We start from the raw sequence: 19,159 nt of genomic DNA, 5'->3' as shown, positions 1-19,159 counted from the left end.
TTACGCAGTTTGAAACGTCCTCTGTGATCCTTTTTAATACGCGCTTGTGGGCACCAAACGGGCGAAGAACCTATCATCTCCCTGATACCACCACTTTGTAAACGAGCAGGCTTCACTACGCATGTTAAAATGACGCCATCTGTCCGTCAGTCGGCTATGGATGTGGGAGCTGCACGCTTCATCGTGCGTTTCTTTCTCATATTTTGCACAATAGCATGTTTTTCTTGAATACGTTTTTCCTCATAAAATGACCACTTTATTCTCCTAAAAATGACAACCTTTTTTTGTTAGAATACAACTTTTTCTTCTGAATATTTTGACTTTATTCTCAGAAATTGACAGCTGTTGTTTTTTCCCCCCAACTTTCTTCTTGTGAAGTTTCCTCTGACTTTATTTCCATGATATTCTCACCTCATTTCCAGAATATTTTCACTTTTTCCCAACCTAGTAGTCCAAAACTGACAACTTTATTTCATTTTGTTTGATTTTCAGAATATTACAAAAATATTAAAATAATATTTGAACTCTATGTTGCTAAAATGATATTATTTTTTCGTTTATTTGTTACTGTTTTTTATTTTCCAGTTATTTCAGCTTTCTTCTCGTAAATGTTGGTCTGAACGTACGACTTTATTCCCACAATATTTTGCCTTTATTCTCGTAACTTTATAACTTTTTCTGCAACCTCATTTTCCAAACACTACTAGTTTATTTGTTGTTTTGTTTATTTTAATATTACAACTTAACAACTTTAAGCCTTTTTTCTTGAACATTTCAACTTTGTACTACAATGATCTTATTTTTCCTGGTAATATTATGAAGTTAATCTTTTTCTCATTAGAAGCAAAACTTTTTCTCTTTGTGTTTTGACTTTATTCTTCTTTGTTTTTCATTTTTTATGTTGTGCTGTTTTTTGGTTAGATTCTATTTTTAGAATGTGCCGCAGGCTGCAATCAAGGACGCCCCTGGCGTATACTGTGCGTGAAAAGTGGATGAAAAGTGCAGAAATCAAATGCTAAAGTGCTAAAATGCTATGTTGGAGGCAGGTGTGGAGAAACTCGGCTGATTAGCACGAATGACAGACCCACAGCAGCGCTTGCGATACATAAAAGATATCGGGTCTGCTCTCGATGAAAGCTCCTGAATAAATGCGGACATTTATTTGGACTCACCGGAAGCTGCTTCCGCTTTCGCACCAGCTTGCCAGGCGTGCACGGGCCGCTGCCGTCGGCCTCATCCGTCATCGGGTCCACGTCCTGGATTGTGTGGTCTCCCTGCCAGGGACGACATTGTTCATCAGTCACGCCGGAGCGGGGGCACGCTGGATAGGGGCTTTCGTAGAAAGGTTCTCAGGGGGACCCCGACATGACCTCCCGCTGCAACATCCAGGTTTATTCTTCCACTGATAGGCGGTTAAGTCATATTAGGCAGATTTCAAGATTTTTTTGTGAATAAATGGCGGTGGCGATGCGTGTGTCTGCCTTCCCGCCCTCATTTGCATACACGATGGCAGCTTTTGTGAGCAGGGATGAGTCCATCCAGCGGAGCCACACGCCATATTCACACACACACACACACACACACACGTTCTTTTCGTGTGGGGGTAAACAAAACACCAGGAAGCTTTTCTGTCTTTAGCCCGGAGTGACGCGCACTACTAGCCGCTTATTACGGCTGTTGCCAGGCAACAAGACGGCGGGCAGTGCTGTGTGATGGCAACATGGAAGCAAGAGGACAGCCAACGCCCTCGTGGCGTATGTCACATCACACCTGCCGCTTCCTGGCACCGCAGCATCATCAGCAAACAAGCGCAGGCGTGCGGGATGACTCCGCAAAGCGCAGGCGTAATTGATGAAGTCCATTCACAAAAGAGGCAAGGGGATGAATTAGCCTTTTAGATGGATTTCATGTCAGACCCCCCCAACAACTGGCCAACAACTCTCACGCCGCATCTTCACTGGTCACATTTCACCCCCGGTCAAATAAAAGGGAACATGTAGTACGGCAAAATAAGCCGCTCGGTGTTGAATGAGATATTGAAATGGAAATTGATGACAATCTGGATCAGATCTGGATCAAGCTTAGATTGGACTTCTTGCACATAGAAAATGAAAACAGACATGGGAGTTGATCAGACTGACGTGCGCCTTTAAAACTTGACCATGTTTAACTATTTTAACCATTTTAGTATTTTTCAAATTAACAAAAAATACGTTTCGTCACAGAAGTACACGACAAAAATCAAGACAAGGTACTTTCGATGAAGTTTCCTCGTTAGACTAATGAATACATCTAACAGTAATATTTGTACAATCGTTTTACTACTTTTTATTGTAAAAATGTTTTTTCTATTTGGTTTTTAATTGAGATTTTTTCAAATAAAAAATTCAACATAGATTGTTTATTCTTGACAATTTAAATTTTTTTATTTCAATATTTTTTCAATTTCTATAATTGTTTTCATTTTGAGATTTTGATTTTTTTCCATTTTAATTTAAATTTAAATTAATATATTATAATATATAATATAATATAATATTAATATTTTAAATTTAATTTAAATTTAAATTATATACAGGTAGAGGGCAGCACGGTGGTCTAGTGGTTAGCATGTTGGCCAACACAGGAACAGCCTGGAGATGGGAAGACCTGGGTTGGATTCTCCCTTGGGCATTTCTGTGTGGAGTTTGCATGTTCTCCCCGTGTGTGGGGGGGTTTTCCGGGTACTCCGGTTTCCTCCCACATTCCAAAAACATGCATGTTAGCTTCATTGGAGACTCTAAATGGTCCATAGGTATGAATGTGAGTGTTTGTCTATATGTGCCCTGCCATTGGCTGGACACCAGTCTAGGGTGTACCCCGCCTGTCTCCCGAAGTCAGCTGGGATAGGCTCCAGCATGCCCCGCAACCCTAATGAGGATGAAGCGGTATAGAAAATGAATGGCTGGATAGAAATTATATATTTTTTTTTTTAACAATTATTTTTATATTTTTAATGTAAATATTTTTTATTAAGATTTTCTCAATTTTTTTTTGTTTTTTATTTTTATATTTTCAATTTATATAAATTTTATAATATATGTATTACATTTTATTAATGTTTTTTTCCAGTGTGTTTTATTAAGTTAGAAATGTTTTCCATTTTTTGACTTAGAGTTTTTTTCAGTGTTTTTTTTTTAACAATTGAAATATTTTTTATTTAGTTTTCATTCAGAGATTTTGTGAGATGTTTTTCTATTCACATTTTCTTCAATTATATTTTTTGATTATTTTTATTTAAATATTTTTCCAATCTTTATTTTTAATGTTTATATTCTTCAATTTATATATATTAATTGGATTCTGTCCTAAACTGAACCAATATTTTCAAAAAAGATGTATTTTTTTCTAGAATGAAACGCTGTAGCCAAACCCACATCAATAAAAGCACCACGTAATAGAGCGACCAATGCAGGAAGAGTGGCCAGTAACACTATGAACAACAAGACATTCCAAAAAGGAAAAAATTTCCTCCCGTTTCTTACCGCTCTGCTTTCCATCAGGTCGGCGTAGTCGGTGGAGCCTTTGAATGTAGCATTGGTGACGGCGTTGGACGGCATGGCGGGGACGGCGGAGATGCTGTGGGGGGTGGGGGGAGCGGTGTGTGTGATGGTTCACGTCAATGAAGACAGCGATGGAAAAAAAAATAAAAATAAAAAATGAGACGATCCTTCCTCTCTCCTCTTCTCTCCTGGGGAGGGGGGGAAGGCACTAAATCAGGCATTTATCCAATTGAGTTCTTAATGGATGGCAATCCCTTCAACATTCAAGTAGTTCTTACATCCAATGCAGGTTTTTTTCTCCCTTGGAAAAAAGAAAGGTATAAAATCAGCCATTTTTACAATGGACTTCTTAATGGATGGCAATTGTTTCAACTTTCAAGTTCACAGATTTATGTCACTTTCTTTGTCTGCTGAAAAGAAACGGACTAAATCAGCCATTTTTACAGTGGAGTTCTTAATGGACGACGATCACTTCGACATTCAGATACATTGGAAATACATTCAGATCACTTGGGAAAAAAAAGTATAAACTTAATGGACAGCAGTTGTTTCAACATTCAAGCCTAGCACTTACAGTCACTGCCGCTTTGTTTCTGTCTTGCACAAAACTTACAAATTCAGGCGTTTTTACAGTTGAGTTCTTAATGGAGGACAATCGTTTCAACATTCAGCTAGGTTTGGTAGATGTTTAGGGCATGTGCTCTATACTAGAGTGCCTTTTAAATGAAAGGTTAGTGTGCAGACACTTACAGTAGGTGATGCGTTCACTGGCCCCATGATGCTGGTAAAAAGCTATTTTTTCCTCCCCCTGTCAAAATATTGCAGGCAACAAGCAGAAAGTGACATTTGAAAGTGTGATGATGGTAATAATAATAATACAGGTGTTGCGATATGTTGCTGCTGCGTGGGGTGGGGGGGGCGGGGGGTCTGCCTGCCTGCCTGTCTGCAATAAGACCCGGGGGAAAGGGGCTCCTCTTGCAGGCCGTGGTCGTCATGTTTAGAGGTTGCTCCATGGCGGTTCTTTTTCCGCGCTAAGGTCAAGTTCAAGCACGCATGTCCAATCAGCGCATCTGTAAAAATGCACCCCCCCAACCCCCACCACCCCTCCGCCTGAATTTGCTACCTTCCTTCCGATATCTCTTCCCCACCACGATGCGCCCAGTAACCCACCCCCCTACCCTCCCTACCTCTCTCCCTCTCTCCGCTTCCGTAAAAAGGTGTGTGTGTTTGGAACCGAGATCGCAGTGTGTTCGTTACCCGATGTCCCTCCTCCCGAGTCCCGGGCCTGACCCTTCTTGATTTGGTCTCGTCCACCACCCGGAGCCTCCTTCTTCCTCTCTTTTCTCTTCCCCGTCCACCGCCTCCCCCTGGCCGGGCAGCGCTCCTCCAGATGCTCCGCTCTCACTGCAGCGGCCTGCACGCTGGCCTGGTGTGCGCCCCCGGGTCCTAAAGTCCGTGCTGTTCAAGACAAAACATACATTATGGGCGAATCGAGCCAAATACTGTTGATATTGTTGATACCAGGGTTGTATAGATGGATATTAGCGTGATGAGATCGGGGGTGGGGTTACGTCTCTTCTATGTTTATTTTCACAAATATGTGTTTCTGTTGTCCTGCTTAAATACATGATATGTATTTAAATGTTCTTGTACTGTGTACAATCTCCAAAAGGCTATACTGTAGTAGGTTTTGCTTTTATTCAGTTATTTTGCAAAACTAACTTCATTTTTCGATGGGAATTATTTTGTTGGGATTGTTACTTTGTCTAATATTGTCATATTAAACCATTTTTTCAAGCAATTTTTCAAGTATTTCAAGTATTTTTCTTTTGTTTTCTTAAAAATAAAAACCCTTTGTCATATGTTATATTCTGATTACAATGAAACACAAAATCAATGACCCTCATAAATGTTCAAGCATAAAGTATCGGTGTCTGCAACACTGGCCTTGTGTTGACTCGGTATCGGACTGATATCAAAATTTGCAGTATCGCCCGTCATTCAAACTGCTTAGAATCATTTTCAGTTTCAAGCTGCCAGCTACACCTACACATCAGTCACAAAAATATTTATATCGTCCTCTAGTGGCTAGGCGCAGTATTGCTAGCTCTAGCGGATGAAACGATGATACAGTACGGGGGTGTCCAAAGTGCCACCTGAGAGCCATTTCTAAAAATAAACAAAATAAATAAAATCAACAAAACACATTAAAAAAACAACTTTAAATAATCTGCTGTAATATTACAAGAATACAGGCAAGATATTAAAGAAAAAAGTTGTAATCTAATGAGAAAAACCTAAAGGGGAAAAAAATGTATTTTTTTTATTGTAAAGTTGTGAGAAACAAAAGTTGTAATTTTTGGAAAACTAGGCCGGGAAACTATTTATTCTATCTATTCTATTAAGTGAATAAGGTGAAAATATTGTGGGAATAAAGTCATAATTATGACAAGAACATTTCCAAGAATAAAATGTAAAAAACAACAGTAGAAATGGAAAAACACCTGGAATTTTAGGAGAACAAAGTCAAACTACTAAGAGAAAAAAGTTGCATTCTAATGAGAAAAAAGTAAACTCATAATATTATGAGGAAAAAACGAATGCCACTTTAGTAGCACAGAGCTGAATTTATTTATTTTTTAAGTTTTAATATTATGAAAAACAAACAAGACAAAATGAAGTTGTCATTTTTGGAAAACTAGGCTGGATAATAAAGTCAAAATATTATGGAAATAAAGTCACCAGTAGAAAATGTACAAAGATTGTTTAAGAAGAAAGTTGAAATATTTGGGGGAAAAACCCAGCAAAAATTGAGAAAGAGTGAAGTTGATCTTAATAATCGTCTTTTTCAGCTATCGGACAAAGCTGAGATGAAATATATACAACTTGTTAGCATGTCTACATGCGTTGCTTACTAAATATCAAAGGGGCAAATTTGCATCCTTTCATTTGTCACTATGTGGCCCTCGCTGGAAAAACGTCTGGACACCCTTGATATCATACGCAGAATATTCCAAACGATATATGTATAGTGGAAAAAGTTCCCGTGGGCGACAATGTAAATAGAAATGATCAGTTCCAGAGTCTCCCTGATTACTGCCATACAAGTGTAAAAAGAAGTTAACCTCTCATAATAAATGTAACAGCAACAAAAAAAAAAGCACTCACCCTTTGCTGGCAAGCCATGACCGTGGTGATGTCACGGTCTTTCGCCACTGCTGCCTTCATGTTGTACTGAGCGGCCAGGACACAGGTTCTCACTTTATTGCGGGAGAAGCTTTTCACTTTCAAAAGCTGGAACGACGACACCACTGAGAAAAGCAGGCAGCATTTGACGTCCTTTTTAATATCTCACATTTGATTTATTTACAAAAGACGGGCGGCTTCGTCACATAAAAGTTTTTCAAATCAACATGACAAAGAAAATGTATTTACCAGAAGCCACGCACACGTGCGCGCACACACACACACACACACACATAGCTACTAATAAATAACATCGGGTGTCTTTGCAAACGCTCATCAAGTAAAGTAAACGTGAAAAGCAAATCCCAGCATATGCGTTATGATTCGTCCACCGGTTGTTTTAACGTGATTCTCGGCAGGGCGTCTCCCAAACGGAGTTTTTTTTGGCGTGTGAGACAAGCAACAGTATGAGCGAGGACGACACACAGTGTAACGTTGCGGACATCACGGGCGACACGAGGCGTGATTCATACGAGCGACTGCACACTTTGGCACGGATGGAAAAGGCGTGTCTGCAGAAAAACAACAACTCATTTGTGGTTTACAGCACTTGACAAAACACCGGAGAAATAACGCACGCATTCCGTGGTGTTGCCTCTACTAACGGAAAGAGGCCGGTGCATCGTTGTCACCGAAATGCGTACTGTAAATACGGCCGTGAAAAAAGCACGATCGCAGAAGAGCCTGATGGGCTGTAGTACTTTATATCATCTGCAACGGCTGAAGCGACGCAACGAGACTCATCAGATCCAAAGACCGTGTCATCCCTGGGAAGAGCGTCCCCTGCGGGTGGTTGTTTCTGGGAGGTCTTTTCCATACCTGCTGGCAAAACAGCTTCTTCATGGCCACTCTTCCTGTGGAATGAGACAATCTTTGGACTTGAAGAGTGCAGTTGCCTCGATCCAAGGCCAGGGTGAGTGAGGAGCCATCCAGGCGCAGCGTGTGGAACGCACCACAATCTCCAAATGCTTTGTGGTCCAGCTTACCGCAAGCGTCTTTCTGGGACCTCGCGGAGATGCTTTTCGCACAGAACCCAGGCAAAAAGCAGAGATATTGACGCAACCGGCACAGCAACATACAGTATAATCGCATTCCTGGATGACGCCAGCGGCGACAATCTCACTCAACACAAACCGGTCCCAGCATCGCGGCAATCCCTGGCACACATGTTACGGCTCTGATGCTACCTCCAAAGGCGGAATATTGCCGGGACGACTTTGAGCCTCTCATGCCGTCATCAGTGCTGCTTGTACGGGACGGCGAACCGGGAAAAAAAGCGGTAAAATGCTGATTTTCACAGGCAATGCCAGCGGACTACCGTAAATGCTCCAATTGATGCCTCTACTCAATTAACCACAGCGTTTCCTATTTTAAAAATATTAAACATTGGCTGTGGCTGTAGACAACCTCCTGATGACTTTTTTTTAATCAACTCTACAACATAGCAGTAGCTGCATTTGAAGTATCATGAGTGGTCAGCAGCTTTATCTAGCTCTGCATGCACTTTAAAATGTTGGTGTGTCATGTCATGCGCGTTACACATTGTGGTTTATCAGCACGATTAATGATTCCGCATGGTCGCTATTACACCATCGGTTCTGTTGCTGCTGATTGTACACTTGTATATACACACAACAAAAATATAAACACAACACTTAATTTTTTATGAGATGAAGTGAAAGATGTCAAACTTGTTCCACATCCACAATATCAGCATTTCTCTCCAGCATTGTTGACAAATGTGTGTAAATGTGTGCTGGTGAGCTCTTCTCCTTTGCTGAGATCATCCATCCCACCTCACAGGTGTGCATATCAACATGCTGATTGGACGCCATGATTAGTCACAGGTGGGCCTTAGACTGCCCACAATAAAAGGCCACTCTGAAATGTGCCATCTGCCCTGAAGAGTGTAAACCGGGAGTCATCCGTGAAGAGAACAGCTCTCCAACGTGCCAGACACCATCGAATGTGACCATTTGCCCGCTCAAGTCGGTTACGACGACAAACTGGAGCCAGGTGGAGACCCCGGTGAGGACGACGAGCATGCGGATGAGCTTCCCTGAGACGGTTTCTGACAGTTTGTGCAGAAATTCTTTGGTTATGCACACCGATTGTTACAGCAGCTGTCGAGTGGCTGGTCTCAGACCATCTTGGAGGTGAACATGCTGGATGTGGAGGTCCTGAGCTGGTGGGGTTACACGTGATCTGCGGTTGTGAGGCTGGTTGGATGTGCTGCCAAATTGTCTGAAAGGCCTTTGGAGACGCTTATGGTAGAGAAATGAACATTCAATACACAAGCAACAGCTGTGCTTGACAGCATGCCCTCAAATCTTGCCCCATCTGTGGCTTTGTGCTGTGTGATAAAACTGCACATTTCAGAGTGGCCTTTTATTGTGGGCAGTCTAAGGCCCACCTGTCACTAATCATGGCGTCCAATCAGCATGTTGATATGCACACCTGTGAGGTGGGATGGATGATCTCAGCAAAGGAGAAGAGCTCACCAGCACACATTTAGACACATTTGTCACCAGTACTGGAGAGAAATGCTGATATTGTGGATGTGGAACAACTTTTACATCTTTCACTTCATCTCATTAAAAATGGGAGCAAAACCAAAAGTGTTGCATTAATGTTTTTGTGCATGTGTGTGATTCTGCTACTAAACCAACAAAACAAGAAACCGATCAAAGCAAAACCTCACAGCTTTCGTGTTTGGAGTTTGTAAAACAACATCAACTACCATGTTCATTGCAAAGAAACCGGGTTCCAAACAACAGTTCCCCCGCGACGGTTCCGCCAATTTCTCTCCTGTCCCTCATCTTTCACATTCAGTCTTCCACCCAGCGGAGCATGGCTGCTATCACAACATTGGTTCTGTCGCTGCTGTGGTGTGCAATATGTTTCCTAATAAGCGACCACGCGGTCAAAAAAGAGCAACGTTTTTCTGTCCGCTTTCTGGTGCACTCGAGTCATTATTTAAGTCAAAAAATGAACTTGTCTTAGGGAGTAATTATTCCACGTCTTGTTTGCGGCTGAGCTAAATAAACGCCTTGCCTCTAATTAAGAGCATTTACGGTATTTTCCTTTGTGCATCCTTTGCATTTAGCACCCCCACCCGACCCCAAAAAGACACAAACACAAACGATATCCAACATGCTTCACCAAAATATTGCTTAACTTAAAAACACTTTTTTTTTCTCTTTAGAGTTTGAATCCAAAAGGATTGTTGGCATGGGTATGGACCCCCCCACTATAGAACTACGGTAAATAGAAGTCATCTCCTAGCAAACATCCTGAGGCGCTGAAATGGGTGAAAAGCGAGGCTGTGAGGAAGGCGGTGCCTTCGTTGTTGTTGCTTGCAGGCCTCTCGTTGGCCAGCGGGGGCAGCAGTGCAGCGCAAGCAAAAATTCTAAATAAAAATGTCATCAACATTTGGACTGAGAAATGTCCTGTCCATCCCTGTTGTCACACTGAAAGCGTTCCAACATGGCTGCCAGATGTGTTTGTGTTCGCGCTGCATTCAAGAGAACTGGGAAATTGCGAAATTGCAGTTGATGTTGCCGTCGGCGCTCCTGCTCCCATTTAGCAAAGAGCTGAAAGAATGTGATAGTTAGAGAATGTTCAGGTCATATGAAATATTCCCAAACAAACAAACACTAGCTTATTCTGGTCGTTGGCCGTGTTTTACTCGGTTGCTTTCAGGACAGACCTCGCAATCGAGTGGGATATTTCACAGTTCCCAGCCTTCTCGAATGCATCATACTGTATGTGTGCTCAGTGTTGCCAACTTAGTGAGTATTGTTTTCCTTTTTCTGGATGTTAGTGGAGATTTTTGGGGGCTCTGACGTTCTTAAGGCTGCATTATGCGTCTCAGTGTGGCATCCAATCAAACGCTGTATTGTTCCTTTCGTGGTTCTTCGTCGGGTCCAAAACACTAGCGGCGCTGTTTCGACAAACTTGAAACTCGAGTCATCAAACCGTGAGTCAGTAAAATTCCAAGCTTTGCGAACCCATGAGTCAGTGAAACTTGAGTCGTCAACCCGTGAGTCAGTGAAATTCCAAGCTTTGCGAACCCATGAGTCAGTGAAACTTTGAGTCGTCAACCCGTGATTCAGTAAAATTTGAGTCTTTGTCAACTTGTGAGTCCATGAGATTCGAGTCGTCAGCCTGTGTGTCAGTGAAACTTGAATCGTCATTAACCCGTGAGTCAGTGAAATTCCATTCTTTGTCAACCCATGAGTCAGTGAAGCTCGTGGGCCGAGTGAACGGTTTAGTTTGTCGAGCCTGTGACGCAGCTCCGGCAGGGATGGGAGTAAGAAGGGGGTAAGAAAGCGTTGTGTTGCTTTCCCCACAAAGCTAATACATTTATAGAAACGCTGTTACCTGGTCTCCTTTTAAATGTAGCTAGCAGTAACATGGGTGAATTATTGACGAGTGCCCGTGAGTCCGATTCAGTTAAAAACTCCAAAGTTTTGAACGACGCGCTCATAACTCGCACGTCTCTAAACCACAACTCTTGTTGACTATTTAGCTTGTTAGCTTCCTTGTCGTGTGCACATACTATAGGAACTGGTGCATTGTTTAAGACGGCCAACAGAAACTTTCCTTACTGAGGAGTTGGCAACACTGTGTATTTGTCTTGCTGTCATGAATGCTAACTTCCCTAGCATGAAGATATATTAGGACCAATGCTAGCTTGTTTTACTAACTAACTAACATTAACCCCGCTCCATGTGTGTGCCACCATGCTTGATGCTGATGCTAAGCTAGTCGCTAAGCTGGTCATTCTCTGTCTTCCGCTCCACAGAGAACCATTAAAACAGTGTTTCATTTCTTTTTTGGTGGGGGATAGCTAGCATGCTAGTAGAACCTTAGGCTGCCTGATGAATTGGTGGGCAGAAATCCAAAAACGTTAAAAAGCAGTCGGCTGGTGGCCATCTTGTGGCAGGAGGCAGGTGCCATGTTGGTGTGGTCACATGATGGAGGTAGGGGGTTGCGGGGGTAATTTTAGTACAGCAGGTACAACACACTGGCTAATGACACACCTCCGCCTACATCGTTTCCTGTTAAGCTGAGACGATGGCATGCATGATCTACGTGCTAATGCCTGGTGTGGGGGGAGGGGGGCGTCGTCGTCGTTGATTGTTCCTGGTGGATGACCTGCGACCTGCAGGGATGGACTTCTCTTCTCTGCTCAATGCTTGTGTACTCGCATTGTGCCTGCAAAAACACGCAGGACGCTATTTTTAAAGCTTGCTATTCTTGAAAGCAGTTATTTCTAGAAAGCAACACAAAGACAACTGATCAACTGATGCTTGTTCTCCGCACATTAAGTGGAACCTCAACAAATGTCAGTAAAATATGAATGTAGTCTGTTCCAGTGTCAAGCTGTGACCATCATAAACGGTACGGGCAATTCAACATTTTGAAGTGTCATGCAAGTGTGAAAAGAAGTTTTGGGAAAGGTGTCGCAAACAGCTAAAGAAAAAGTACCACATTAGCAGCAGAGGTTTTCTACGATTTAGAGGTTCCACTGGATCTGATTGGTTGCTCTTGAACAATAAAATTATACGTCTATGCGACTAAACTAGAAAATGTAACATACAGTGGTGTGAAAAGTGTTTGCCCCCTCCCTGATTTCTGATTTTTGTGCACTCTTCCACACTTAAATTGTTCAGATCAGCCAAGAAATGTAAATATTCGTCAATGACAACACGACTGAACGCAAAATGCAGTTTTTTAATCTAACATTTTATTAAAATCAAACCCATTGACCGCCAGCCATGTTCAGAGCACAGAGCTCCATACTGCCAGAGTTTTTGGGCATTTTTGCTGAACTTTCAAGACCCACAGTATATTGAGTTTTAGGACTACATAAACATTGAAACTTTAGACTCTCTTCTTTCATCAGAAAAAAGAAGTTTGTTTCTAGCCTTTTTGGGTCTTTAGATATCGGTGGTAGAAGATAGGGTAGTTTCAGCAAAAACACCTGATTTTGACCAAAAAACAGAGAAACTGCAGAGAAGCAAATTCAAGCGGTGTGAAGCTGGGGTCTGCCAGATGTGGGGATGAATCCCTGCTGCTGACCCATCCAGACGGCAGCCACTCGTCAGAAGGATCAGGGCCGACCCTGATTCTGAGTCACCCGACTTTGAACTGCTTCCGGTGTCGCGCCACACGGCTCTGCAACGCTAACCACTAGCTTGTTGCTTTGGCTGCCGTCGTCAACCGCATTTGTGTGTACGTCACCTACATCACCCAAGTCACCTCTGTCTTTCGCGATGGCGTCACTACTAAAGGCACATCCACCGCCAGACAAGCTCTGTGCCAGTGTTAGCCGCCTGTATTTTTTGTCTCCGCTCGATTTCTGCATGTGTTTCGCCATTTTCCCTCTCAACCCACAATCCATCTTCTTCGTAGACAATCTGCCGCTGCCGGTTGGAGGAAAAGAGAACTGATGCCCCCGACTGGGACAGAAATACATTGCCTACAAGTCAGAAATTCACACACAATCCATTTTTCACACGGGGTCATGTGGATTTCTATTTTTTTTCTCCCGTAATAATACAAAGTTTCATTTAAAAACTGCATTTTGTGTTCAGTTGTGTTGTCATTGACTTGATGATCTGAAACATTTAAGTGTGGCAATCATGCAAAAACATAAGACGTCAGGAAGGGGGCCAACACTTTTTCACACCACTGTACAGAGGCGTGCTGTTAGCATTTGGTAGCACTTACCTCGCTCCCCTCCGTTTCTCATGTTGGTCTCCTCCTCGTCCGCCCCGTCATCCACTAAGAGAGCCAAGCACAAAATGTACATGAGTCATCTTGTCTTAGAATTCCACGCTCTGAAGATGACCTTGTTTCTTTCCATAACGCTACCATAATGCTGGCAATAAAGCCAAAACATTAAAAGAAAAAAAAGTGGTATTCTCACAAGAAAAAAGTTGGAATTTTACGAGAATGAACTCGTGATATTATCAGGAATAATAATCTCACTTTAATACCATAGATTTGAAAGATTCAAGAAAAATATGTTATTTTTTTCGAGTCGTCACATTATGAGAAACAAACAAAACAAAAGAAAGTTGTCATTTTTGGAAAATTAGGTTAGGGAAAACCGTATAATATTATGGGATTAAAGTCAAAATATTATGGAAATCAGCTGTAATAATACAAGAAGAAAAATGACAAGTTGAAATATTTTTGAACATTTAAAAAAACAACAACAGCAAAATCTACAGGAATTTTACTAAAATAAAGTCTGATGGTAAAAATAAAACAGTTGTATTCTAATGAGAAAAAAGTTGCGCTTTTACATGAATAAAGAAAAATAATGTCATTTTCATAGTATAGAGTTCAAATATTCAAGAAAAGTCCATCTATTTTCTATACCGCTTCATCCTCATTAGGTTCACGGGGGTATGCTGGAGCCTATCCCAGCTGACTTCGGGCAACAGGCGGGGTACACCCTGGACCGGGTGCCAGCCAATCGCAGGGCACATATAGACAAACAAGCATTCACACTCACATTCATACCTATGGACAATTTAGAGTCTCCAATGAAGCTAACATGCATGTTTTTGGAATGTGGGAGGAAACCGGAGTACCCAGAGAAAACCCCCCCACACACGGGGAGAACATGCAAACTCCACACAGAAATGCCCAAGGGAGAATCCAACCCAGGTCTTCCCATCTCCAGACTGTTCCTGTGTTGGTCAACATGCTAACCACTAGACCACCGTGCGGCCCTCAAGAAAAGTCGCAAAAGAAAATTAAGCCCTAATATTATGACAAACAACAACAAACAAATAAAACAAACGTTGCAATTTTCATTTGGGGGAAAAAGTCCAAATGTAATGGGAATAAAGTCAAAAGCCACCAGTAAAGTGCCTTTGAGTTTCCAGAAAAGCACTTCTAAATAAAGTGTATTGTTATTATTATTATAATGTTATGGAAATGTAGTCATAAATACAGGAAGAAAATATACCAGAAGAAAGTTGAAATATTTGAAAAAAACGCAGCAAAAATGGAAAAATCTGCTAAAATTTTATGAAAATAAAGTCAAAATATTAGGAAAAACAGAAACAAAAAAAACTAACTAACGAGATTAAACTCGTAATAGTATGAGGGAAAATATGTCATTTTAACAGCATGAGGTTGAAATATTAAAGATATGTTACAAAATATGTTATGTTTTTAAAGTCGTATTATTGTGAGAAACAAACAAAACTAAATGAAGTTGTCATTGTGAAAAAGCTGTAATATTATGAGAATAAAGTCCAAATATTATGGAAATCAAGAAGAACAAGAAGAAAATTTACATGAAGAAAAAACCCCAGCAAAAATGGGAAAAAAAGAGCAAATAGTGAAGTTGATACTGATAGACTTTGATATGAATATTTGCCCACTAAACTGTGTTCTAAATGGATTTTCTGTGTGATTGCAATCGTTTTCTAGAGTAAAAATGGCTGAATTTGCACATTTCCTGATCCCAAACAGGGCAGAAAGCTCTGATGGGCTGCTGCCGTACTCAGCTTAGTGCCTACTGTCTGAGTTGCATCATGGCGCCAACAAAGTCATGTTGCATACGCATACATGACTTTGTACAACCTGTGTATTGTCTTTCATGTAAGTGTGACATCGTTATTCTTGCAGTACTTGCTTTATCCTGAAGGAGTGAGCTGGAAGGCGCTTGTCACTGCCGCCCTTCCATAAAAGTTATTTTGACAGCATGAACACCAAAACATGATAGAAATCTATCGTCTCCCTCACTTGTTTGCTTCACTTTTGAAGGAAGAGGCGCACAAATGCTCGCTTTAGAAGCTGCTGGCTTTTCACCACGTCATGAATGAAAAAGGAAAAATGTCCTCTGCCAGCCCTCTGACCCGCCCCTAGCCGCAGGCTTCGCTACATGTCTTAAAAGGCAGCTTGGTTTATGTCTGAAATTGGAGCAATTGAAGCACGGGCCCACCTGAGTGGAGTTCTTTCACCAGTGACGACATGGTGTTTGTGATGGAGTCGGCGGCGACTAACAGGTCGTTGCGCAGGTTTCGAGGTACGCCTGCAACACACAGATGACAAATTCAACTTTCACGTCCCCGCCGGTGCTTTGAGACCTGGTTACGTGGGGTTTTTTTCAGGTCTTTTATTACCCTGAGCGAAGGCCTCCAGCACGTCGCCTCCCACACCTGCCAGGCAGTCTTGCGGCGTGTGAGTGGGGGTGGAGCCAGCTGAGGTGGAGCGTATAGGCATGGGCATGGAGCAGCCTGCCCCGTGGCTGGGGGATGAGTGAGGAGAGCCTCCAGACTGGGACTGGAAAGACACCGATAAAAACAAAAGGTGGACTCTTAGTCGCTATTGACTTTTCTCTGGAAAAATGGCTTCAACCTTTGAGTTGATCAAATGAAACTGATTTATAGAAGGTCCACTCACGGCCTGCTTCTGTTCCTCATCCTGTCAGCAAGCAAAAGAAGAGCATCATTAAAGCAACAGTCAGGGATTTGTGAACCTGCAGCCCAGGGGTGTCCACACGTTCTAAAAATATCATCTAACAAATATACTAGCATTGAAAAAAATCAGCAGTCATTTCACAAGAACAAAGTCAATATATTAACAGACAAAAGTTGTAATCTAATGAGAACAAGTCATAATTTTATGAGAATAATGCAATATTACCAGGAAAAATAACATCATTTTAGTAGCATACATTTAGAAAAAAACATTTTCAAAGTTGTCGTTTAAAGTCGTAATGTAATGACAAACAAGCAAAACAAAATAAAATTATATTTTTGGGGAAAATGTTGTAATATTATGGCAATAAAGTCAAAATATCATGGGAATAAGGTCATAATTATGAGAGGAAAACAATGCAGTTGAAATATTTGAAAAATTTTACACTGCAAAAATGGAAAAATCAGCAGTAATTTTACATAAATAATGTCACAATATTAAGAGAAAAAAATCATGTCAATTTTATAGAATAGAGTTTTTTGGGGTTTTTTTAAGTTGTAATATTATGAGAAACAAAACAAAATAAAGTAGTCATTTTTGAAAAATTAGATTGGGGAAAATAATATTATGGGAATAAAGTCAAAATATTATGGAAATTATGTCAAAAAGGAGGTTGTAAGTCGTAACTTTATGAGAAACAAACAGAACAAAATGAAGCTGAATGAGGGGAATGGGGGGAAAAGGAGCAAGGAATTTCAGCAATATGAAAAAGCTGAGATGCTGTTTTTTTCTTGAAATGTATATAATTTCTTAGCATATCTGCATGTGCTGCTTTACGAAATATCAAAGCGGCAAAGTTGCACCCGTTAATTTTTCACTATGTGGCCCTCGCTGGAGAAAAAGGTTTGTACACCCCTGGTGTAGCCTGAGGTCATATTTTTAACCGGGGTGCCCGTTGCATCGCTTGCGAGCTAGCGGTAGACTGCCAAGGTAGTTTGGGTCGATTGCATAAACGTCACTTTGTACATGTCATATGACGTCAGTCAGCTGACATCCTGATTCGCTCTTGCTTTTCAAGCTTCACATGGAGATGCAACTTTCATGTTTATTATTGTGATTACGGATAAACCAACTCAGCGATAAGATGCTTGTATCGATAACAAAAGTTACCTGTTCACTTGTAGCGGCTAGTTATGTAGAAAAAAGAGTGTATTGTTTGATGGCTTTGCTTGGCGTCATGAACTCCTCTACGGAAATCAGTGTTTTCTACACGTCCACTTCTTCAACGATTATTTCATGATGAAATGGAAAATGTGCCCATTGCTGAAACCTTTTCAATATGTTGCCTTGACTTCAGCTGCATTTCCTTTTGCATAGTCTTTTTCATTTCTTGCTTCTTGTATCTGTAATGTTTGGTCGCAAATGCTAATTGGATGTATGCGTAATTATCTTTACTGCCATATTTATTGAAAAAGTGTGAGCACCCCTGTTTGAAACAGTTTAAAAAAGATTGGTACCTTCAGCAGCCTCATGAGTCCTTCCAGCTGCACCATCAGCTCCCGTCTGCTCTCCTGCAAGGCTGACATGCGCCGCTCCAGCTCGTCTTTTCTGTGTCTGACACACACACACACACACACACACACACACACACATAAGGCCATGCTGGTGCACATGCTTGCGCCCCTGGTAGCCTGGTTAACTCCTGTTTGTTCTGTGAACTTGCACCTTTTCTCTCATACAAGTGTTTTTTGGGGTTTCTGTGTTTTTGGCATTTTCAGCTTTCTTCTTTTGCACCTTGCCACTGTAACATACTGTATACTGCATGTCAGTGGTTCCCAGAATTTCTACTGGGGCGTACCCCTGAAGACATGTAGCCCCTACTCCTGCACACTTAAAAAACATACACCTTTTTATCTTAATTAACTTGAAATGTTGAACATAATTAATTAGGTAATTCATTTTATAGTAATTCCGGGTCAAAATTTTAGATTTTGCATGGTTACATTTTGATAAAGTTCCACGTGAGTGCTGATAAATAGATAAACAATCATCCTATATATCCAGATATTCCAGTCTGTTTGAATGGCTTGAATTTGAGCATCACTTTGTTTGTCCACTCGTGATGGCTGTGGTTTAAATCTGCATATTAATTTAATACCAAACTGAAGGGGAAGGTTTAACAATCATCAAATAGGTGATGCAGAGCTACTATTTGTCCTGAATTCATTAGTCGATTAGTGATGAAGCGCTAAAAAAGGTTGTTACCTGAGCAGCCGCAGCTCCGTCAGCAGCGTGGGGTTCTGCTGGGCCTTCTCCGGCGTGGGCTGGGAGGCCTGCTCGTGCTCCAGACGCAGCCTCTGGATCTCCTGCAGGATCTCCCTGGAGAACACAGCCGGTTTAGCCAAGACGGAACTCAACCTCTGTTGGGCGCAGTTTTACTGGCCGGTGTACGACGAAGCTGACCTGTTTTTGTTCTCCAGCTCTGCGATCAGCTGCCTCTGCTGCTTGTTGGCATCAAAGTTGAAACTCAAGTCTGAGGGAGGGCATTGTTGCTGCAGAGCAAAAAGAAGAACAAAAAAAGCACACACTGTGAATTGGAAAAAAAAGCTGTCCTTTCATCCCAATCATTTAGCTGCTAACAAATGCACAAGTCACAGCCACCTCGGTTTCAGGTGGGTCCATGACCATCATTACATCTGAAGGGGATGCTAACGAAGGTGATACCACCCAAACGACCATCGATGGTGGGCAGAGGCCCCACTCCATTGTATCCCAACGACCGCTATTTCACACCACAGAAGCACCAAACCTTTCCTGTGTGGACATGCCTCCTCCTTTACGGGATAAATACAGTACATTGGATCTTGCACCAAGTTCTCAGACTAGAGCTGTCCTATCTAGTCTGACTGCTGTGTGTC

At 41.7% G+C, this 19,159-nt stretch overlaps 2 protein-coding genes across 14 annotated transcripts in view; both read right to left on the bottom strand.

Moving 5' to 3' along the window:
- Positions 1 to 8,537, bottom strand: part of LOC129192105 (dihydropyrimidinase-related protein 5-like) — a 52,664-nt gene extending 44,127 nt beyond the window's left edge. For 6 of the 11 annotated variants that reach the window (XM_054795663.1, XM_054795669.1, XM_054795670.1 and 3 more), the window contains exons 1-4: positions 6,711 to 8,537; positions 4,800 to 5,000; positions 3,525 to 3,730; positions 1,173 to 1,274 (exon numbers count right to left, since the gene is read on the bottom strand). In XM_054795663.1, the coding sequence (XP_054651638.1) occupies positions 1,173 to 1,274; positions 3,525 to 3,599 (177 nt within the window). In that variant the 5' untranslated portion in view covers positions 3,600 to 3,730; positions 4,800 to 5,000; positions 6,711 to 8,537. Of the gene's footprint in view, positions 1 to 1,172; positions 1,275 to 3,524; positions 3,844 to 4,292; positions 4,351 to 4,799; positions 6,155 to 6,710 lie in introns of those variants that run through there. The other 5 variants (XM_054795667.1, XM_054795668.1, XM_054795666.1 and 2 more) reach the window with 5 other exon arrangements.
- Positions 8,538 to 9,293: 756 nt separating this feature from the next.
- Positions 9,294 to 19,159, bottom strand: part of dtnbb (dystrobrevin, beta b) — a 32,488-nt gene continuing 22,622 nt past the window's right edge. For 2 of the 3 annotated variants that reach the window (XM_054795585.1, XM_054795586.1), the window contains 8 exons: positions 18,705 to 18,793; positions 18,507 to 18,620; positions 17,759 to 17,855; positions 16,224 to 16,244; positions 15,944 to 16,103; positions 15,763 to 15,852; positions 13,527 to 13,580; positions 9,295 to 12,008 (listed from right to left, as the gene is read on the bottom strand). In XM_054795585.1, the coding sequence (XP_054651560.1) occupies positions 11,983 to 12,008; positions 13,527 to 13,580; positions 15,763 to 15,852; positions 15,944 to 16,103; positions 16,224 to 16,244; positions 17,759 to 17,855; positions 18,507 to 18,620; positions 18,705 to 18,793 (651 nt within the window). In that variant the 3' untranslated portion in view covers positions 9,295 to 11,982. Of the gene's footprint in view, positions 12,009 to 13,526; positions 13,581 to 15,762; positions 15,853 to 15,943; positions 16,104 to 16,223; positions 16,245 to 17,758; positions 17,856 to 18,506; positions 18,621 to 18,704; positions 18,794 to 19,159 lie in introns of all 3 variants that reach the window. The other variant, XM_054795584.1, reaches the window with a different exon arrangement.

The sequence above is a fragment of the Dunckerocampus dactyliophorus genome, chromosome 13 (genome assembly GCF_027744805.1).
Source record: "Dunckerocampus dactyliophorus isolate RoL2022-P2 chromosome 13, RoL_Ddac_1.1, whole genome shotgun sequence".
Lineage (NCBI taxonomy): Eukaryota > Metazoa > Chordata > Actinopteri > Syngnathiformes > Syngnathidae > Dunckerocampus > Dunckerocampus dactyliophorus.
This window is presented reverse-complemented; position numbering and strand designations above follow the sequence as displayed.